This window comes from Malania oleifera, chromosome 13 (assembly GCF_029873635.1).
Source record: "Malania oleifera isolate guangnan ecotype guangnan chromosome 13, ASM2987363v1, whole genome shotgun sequence".
Lineage (NCBI taxonomy): Eukaryota > Viridiplantae > Streptophyta > Magnoliopsida > Santalales > Ximeniaceae > Malania > Malania oleifera.
The window spans coordinates 71,775,506-71,782,836 of record NC_080429.1 but is presented as its reverse complement, the minus strand read 5'-3'; the positions used below and the strand labels follow the sequence as shown (position 1 = coordinate 71,782,836).

General features: G+C 41.1%; 1 protein-coding gene across 1 annotated transcript; it reads right to left on the bottom strand.

Annotated features, from left to right (window-relative positions):
- Positions 1-5,905: 5,905 nt before the first annotated feature.
- On the bottom strand, positions 5,906-6,693 carry LOC131145458 (transcription factor MYB44-like). The gene has a single exon (XM_058094544.1). It carries the CDS (start codon positions 6,678-6,680, stop codon positions 5,949-5,951), a length of 732 nt encoding a protein of 243 aa, XP_057950527.1. The 5' UTR covers positions 6,681-6,693; the 3' UTR covers positions 5,906-5,948.
- Between the last annotated feature and the right edge of the window lie 638 nt (positions 6,694-7,331).

Below are 7,331 nucleotides of genomic sequence, written 5' to 3'. Positions count from 1 at the left end.
TGACGGTTTCAAAACCGTCACTAATACCCAATTAGTAGTAACAGTTCTTCCAAACCGTCGCTAATACCCTTATCTAATTTTTTTTAATTAAAAAAACTAGTAGCGACGGTTTTGAAATCGTCACTAATACCCTATTATTAGTGATGGTTCTTCCAAATGGTCACTAATACCCTTAATTAATTTTATTTATTTATTCATAAATATTAGTAGTGACAATTAGTTAATCGTCACTAATAAGTGACTTTTAGTGACGAATTTAATCTGTCACTAATACCCTAGAATCATCACTAATATTTTCCCAGAAAAATTTTCGTGCAAAAATTATTTACCGCGCTGTTTTTAGTGATGAAAGTATTAGTGACGGTTTTAAAACCGTCACTGATAGTATCGTATTAGTGATGACTGCTAAAACCGTGACTAATGCTTACACTATTAGTGACGGTTTTTAAAAACAGTGACTAATACAATACTATTAGTGACGGTTTTAAAACCGTCACTAATACTTTCGTCATTAAAAACCTATTTTTTTTAGTGTCGGGCAAGTATTGTATCTCCTCTTATGCCTTGTCCTCTGCCTCGTGGGACATAGTTTTGTTGATTTTGTCCTCCTCTAATGGGACCTCTTCCACCTCTGCCACCTCCTTTGGAGTCAAAATTTCCATAATTTCTTTCACAGGATCCTCGGCCTTGTCCTCTTCCTTGCTGTGACGCCCCCCCTTGGTCGTATCTATCTGTAGTGAGGGACAACTTTGCTTGGAGGGCTTGCTCCAGTGCTTTATCATCACTCCTTTTGTTGACTTTCTGCTCATGAGCTTGGAGTGAGCTCACAAGTTCTTCCACGGACATGGTTTCCAAATCTTTTGTTTCTTCCTAGGTCACAGCTATATAATCATATTTTGGATCTAGAGATCAAAATTTTCTCACAAATTCTCTTGTCATTGAGAGTCTCTCCATTTCTTCTCAATTAATTTGATACTACCATAACTCATGTATAATAGTCAACAATAGATTTAGTAGATTTCATTTTTAGAGATTTGAACTCACCTCGCAATGTTTGAAGACGAATCTTCTTCACTTTTTCTACACCTTTTTTTGTTCGATGGAGAGAGTCCCAAACTTCTTTGGATGTCTTAGCGGAGGCGATGATTTCAAACGTGGCTTCATCAAGGCATTGGTAGATTATGAATTTTGCCTTACAATCCTTCTTTTGATCGGCTCGCAAGGTCGTTCTTTGAGCATTCGACATAGTTGCTTCGACTTTTTTTTATGGAATTTCTCTATATCCATCTTCAATGATGTCCATGACATCTTGAGCACCTAGAAGGGTTCTCATTTGAATACACCAGTTGTCATAATTCTCCCGAATCAACTTTGCAATGACAGCTTGTGTAGCACCGTTCGCCATTGAATTTAATATATAAAAACAGAGATATAGGGGTCGATTTTGGAAAATCTGATGCCACCAATGTGTTTAGAAGGTCTAAAAACCTTAGTAACCGATTTTTGGTTGCAATGAACCGGTCTAAAAATCACTGAACCGACTACAAGAATTTTGGGTAGTTTTTAAACTAGCCGGTTTAACTTAACCGTCGTTTAAATAGCGTTAGCAATTACTGTTGGGCCACATGGCAGCTTCTGCACGTGCCGCATGTCGGCGGTTGTACGCGGGTTAGGTCTTGGGTACAGATCCGGGTTGTGGGTCGCAGGTTGCTGGCTGGGTTGGATCTCGCCAAACGAGCGAGGAAGACGCATGCGAGGTGCATGGAGCGTGTGTCGCCAGTTGTCGGAGTCTACGTTGGCGAGTGGGAAAGGCACTGACAATGCTGGAGGCGCGTGTGGCATTTCCCGATATCCATTTGAGATGTGGTTTTCACCATTGGAATCGTCTCGATGCGAATTTCACAATGGTAGGCTCAATTTCGGATTTTGAGCAACTTCAAATCTAAGAGAAAAAAATGAATGTTTTCACTGTTCGTCTCTATTTGGCAGATTTCAGCGTTCCTGGACGCTCTGATACCAATGATGGGTGGATAGGAACGCTCAGTCACTGGTTGTGACTGAAACTTAGTGAGAATCAATTGCAATAACAATATATTCAATCTGAAATGAATACAAAAAACTTCAAATCAAAACTCTCTCTCTTGTTCATTGGTTTTACTCTCTCAATAGACCATATAATACATTACATACACACACCTATTTATAGCAAATTGTAAATCAAATAATCAACAATTGTGGGAGTAAATCTTCAATGGAGTTGTGCTGGTAGATAGAGTAGGTTGCCTATCAACTCCAGACAAATCAACAGTGGTGGGCTGTCAGCCATCTCCAGTCAAGTTTACTATTTTAACATCCCCCTTTAAACTTGACTCTCCTAACTTTCTCATTCTGAGCATTGTCTTCAGTCTCGCAAAAATATCATGTCTGAGTGGTTTCGTGAAAATGTCAGCAATCTAATCATACGTTCTGCAAGATATCAATTCCACTTCTTTCTTCTTGTAACCCTTGGCGACATGTTTTGCTTTGTATCTCTGGACTTCTCCTTGAGTGTTCTTCTTAGTCTTATAGACCCATTTTACACCAATAGTTTTGCGGCCCTTCGAGAGATTTGTCAACTCCCAAGTCTTGTTCTTCTTGATGGATTGAATCTCCTCATCCATCGCTTTTCTCCATTTTTCTTCTTTATTAGCTTCCTTAAAGTTAACCGGGTCGCTGGTCAACAACAGACAATATAGAGTAAATACTCTTCTATTGGTTCTGTAGTTTCATACAGGTCAGCTAGATTTCGAGCTCCTCTAGGTCTCATGTCTGAAATGTCACGCTCTATTGGTGATGGAGCATCATTCCTCTGTGGTGAACCATGTGGAGGTGTCTGCAGCTCAAGAACTTGTGACTCGATAGCCACTTCTCTTGTCTATGTAGGTTCTTCTCCTTCAAGTGTCAATTCCCCATGTTTGGAACATTCAGCGTGGTCCCATTTCTAGGATTCATTTTCTTCAAAAATGACATTCCGACTATGAAAGACTTTCTTGTTGATGGGATTGTAGAGTCGATATCCCATGGTGCTATCACCGTATCCAACAAGGATACACTTCTCTCCTTTATCATCCAGTTTTTTCCTTCTTACTTCTGAGATCTTGGTGTAAGCTATGGAGCCAAACACCCTAAGATGACTCACACTGGGCTTGTGAGTACTCCAGGCTTCATGTGGTATCTTTGTATCGAAACTCTTCGTAGGACACTGATTGATCAGATAGACTGCACATGACACTGCTTCTGCCCAAAAACTCTTGGGCACATTCTTATCCTTTAATATGCTCCTGGCCATGTTAAGGATTGTGTGGTTCTTCCTTTCAGCTACACCATTCAACTGGGGAGTGTAGGTCGGTGTGAACTGTGTTTGAATCCCTTGTTGCCAAAGGGATTCCAGGAAAGCTTCGTCTTTGTACTCTCCTCTTTGGTCTGATCGGAGTGACTTGATGCGGTAGCCACTTTGTTTCTCTACAAGAGGTTTGAACTCTTTGAACTTGTCGAACACCTCTGACTTCTTTTTCAGGAAGTAAACCCAGGTCTTCCTACTCTAGTCATCGATGGAGGTTAGGAAGCATCGATTTTGTCCATTCGAAAATGGTTTTAGTGGACCACACACGTCTGTGTGTATTAGCTGGAGTGGCATGGTAGATCTCTAATAGGCTTGTTTTCCAAAGCTGTTTCTGTGTTGCTTGCTCAGAATACAGCTTTCACATATTACATTTGGATGGTGGATATTTGGTAAGCCTTTCACCATCTTCTTGCTTCCCAATTGTTTCAAACTTTCAAAATTCAGATGTCCATACCTTAGATGCCATAGCCAGTCTTTGTCTCTAATAATAGCGCTCAAACACCTTGGCGTATCATGTTGGATGGCGAGCAAAAACATTCAATTCTTTGTCATTTAAACTCGAGTAACAAGCTTTCCTTGAGCATCTGTAATCACCATCTGTTTATTACTAAGGCTAATTCGGTACCCTTTCTCGACAAGCTGTCCGAGACTCAAAATGTTAGTCGTCATATCTGGCACATAATAGACATTGGAGATGTAAGCATGATCTCCAGACTTCTGTTTGATCAAAACATCTCCTCTTCCTCGGACTGGGATTTTAGAATTATCGCCAAAAGAGATCTCCCCCTGAACTTTCTCATCAAGTTCAAAGAATAAGTTCTTTCTACCAGTCATATGATTGCTGGCTCCAGAATCAAGGTACCAAACACTTTGGTCCTGGGGAGTTAAATCGTGTGCCTTCAGTATTAATGACTCTCCATCTGCATGTTCAATTTCGGCAAAGTTAGCCTCCTCGCTAACCTTTTCTTGTTGTCATCCCCAACACTCATTGCTATAATGTACGTACTTATGATAGTTGTAGCATTGAATGTTTCTTTTGTCTACATTCGGGCAATTATTGTATCCTCCTCTTCTTCCTTGTCCTCTGCCTTATGGGATATAGTTTTGTTGATTTCGTCCTCCTCTAGTGGAACCTCTTCCGCCTCTGCCACCTCCTTTGGAGTTAAAATTTCCATAATTTCTTTCACGAGATCCTCGACCTGTGGAATGAAGAGATGGTCATTCTAGTTACTTTTTTTTTTTCCTGTTTCTTTTTCTTTTTCTTTAGACGGTACCGACGGCTGCCCCCTTCGCAAATATTATTTCATATGCACAACAAATTTCGCTACTTGGTGTAGTGAGATTTAAACAAATCTCGTTACACCAAGTAGCGAGATTTAAATAGCAGTTCAATCTGATCTAAACGCGTGTCAAGGAAAATCTCGCTAAACCAAGTAGCGAGATTTGCCTATAGTTATCTTGGGCGTGACACGTGGCAAATCTTACTACTCAATCTAGCGAGATTTGTTTAAATTTCGCTAGATCAAGTAGCGAGATTACGTTAGAGTCATTCTGAAAATTATTTTTCCAAAAAAAGTATTATTTAATATATATATATATATATATATATATATTAAAAAGATTAATCGGGAAAAAAACTCAGTGAATACTTGTAGGTCTACTTTAGCATGCAATAATTTTCTTCAAATTACAAATCCATGTTTTTTATATCCTTGAGAACTGTAGGCATGTACACAGTTAAGACTAAATGTCCGACAGCCTGTTTTGTACCATGTGCTTAAACAACTTACCGCCATTGTGTGGGTCTGTCTTAACCTAGTGTTGCTTTGAATATTATTCTAAATATACTGTTGGTGGAAGTTTAGTTTTTATATTTTATTATTTAGGAATTCAAATTTCTTTTAACAGATATCCTACTTTGAGTTTATTAATGCTAGTGGTTAAATATAGTGTTAATGAAAGTTTGATTGCTTCTGTTCTATGATTTTTAGGTGCTGGTGCTGTAGAATTCATCATTTGTTTAAACCGAGATATTTTTGCTAGCTGATTATTTTGGGGTTGAAAGTTTATGGTTTTTTTATTTGATAAACTTGGGAACATTTTCTGGTAAGTTTATAGTATAGTAGATTTGATACGATAAATGTAGACTTGGTGGCATTTTTTTTTTTTTCGTGTTGCTTAATCTCTTTATTTTTCCGTACTATTCGTCATTACTGTCGCACATATTGTTGAGAATTCTACTTGTGAATTTGTCTTACATTAAAGAAATTGAGTGAATGATAGGTACTTATACGCATAGTTAAACTTAAAACCCAATAGTCTTAAGCTTTTAAATCGAGTTGATGCTCACTCATGTGTATCAATGTCTACTTATAGACTCCTTTAATGCTAACATTTCCAACTCAATCAAATTAACAAACATTCAAATTCAAACTCTAAATTTTATTTTTATTTAATCTTTTGGCAAATATTTGATCAAACAATTAGTGGAAAAGGGCATATATCATTGCACAAACACTGCTTTTCCAAAAAAGAGAGCCACCTTAAAACATAGAGAGGCTTAAGATTAGGGCTCCGAGAGCGTGGACGTCACATACTGCCTCACCTCCCTCGCAATTATATCCCTCATCGCATCCCAGAAACCCGCCGGCAAGCTCTCCGACCGCCGCTCCGTCATCTCGCTCCCCGCCCCCGGCGGTGCCAGCGACAGCGTCGTCTCTAGGTCGGGTTCCGTCGGCATGGAAGAGGGGGGAACGTTAACCGAGACAGGCCCTCGGACCGTATGATCAATTAGATTACTCCTACCCATCATCATCGCCATCACACCGTCGTCATCGGCGGCGGCTACTGGCGGCGAGCGGCTAGCCCGGAGGCGGCGCTTGAGAGTGGAGTTGCAGTGGTTCTTGACGGCATTGCCGCGGCCGGGGAGGAGGCAGGCAATGGTGGCCCAGCGGTTGCCGTAGTGGGCGTGGGCGGCGAGGATGGTCTCGTCCTCGGCGGCGAAGAAGGGGCGGTGCTCCACGGCGGGGCTGAGCTGGTTGCACCAGCGGAGGCGGAAGCACTTTCCCGAGCGGCCGGCGATGTAGCAGCTGATGAGGGACCAGTTGCGGGGGCCGTAGCGCTCCACCAGGCGGGTCAGCACCTTGTCTTCCTCTGCGCTCCACAGGCTTTTGATCTTCTCCGGCTTGTCGCTCGGCCTGACCCTCTTCCCGCTGCCGTCGCTGGCGGCCAACGACGACTCCGACGAAGAAGAATCGGAAGAAGACGTCGAGGACGAGCACGTATGGAATGCTTCCATGCTTGGAAGAGTCGGGAAACCGGCGGAGCTGTTCAACATGAAACGTAAGAAGGTGTGGTCTATAGATATAGTGAGCGTCCGTGTATATATAGGAATCAAGCGTTTGGGAGTGACGAGAGAGAGAGAGAGAGAGAGAGAGGGAAACAGATTCCTTCGGTGACTTAAATTTTTATTTCCTTAATTTTTTTATTTATTTTTTTTTAAAAAAAAAGGAAAGCGCATGGTTCTTCTTGGAAACACCCTTCTGCAAAGTGAGTGGGAGGTGTTCCGTTCTAACCTTTTGATATATCCTTTAGATTCTAACCAAAAATTACCAAAAATTGGACCAAAATCGAATCGAAATCACAAGCAGCTTGATTTTTGATATTCGATTTCCATTTTGTTTCCAGAAAATGTGAATTTTTTTGTTTCGGTTTCATAAATATAACTTAACCTAAAGTTTGATTTATATATAAATTAATATAATTAGTATGTATGAACATATGATTGGTCTTAATATAAGTGAATCTAGGGTTTCTTCTTCTCATTTCTCAATCTCAAGCTCTCACCCGATCCCCTCCGCGAGTGCTGCTCTGCCTTTGAGCTGCGCCGCTGCCGCCCTGCGGCTCTGCCTCCCTCTCTGGTCCCCACTCGGCCAGGCCAGCGACGACC

Excerpts from the sequence above, each read along its gene's own strand:
- LOC131145458 (XM_058094544.1), bottom strand. The coding sequence starts at position 6,680 with ATGGAAGCATTCCATACGTGCTCGTCCTCGACGTCTTCTTCCGATTCT.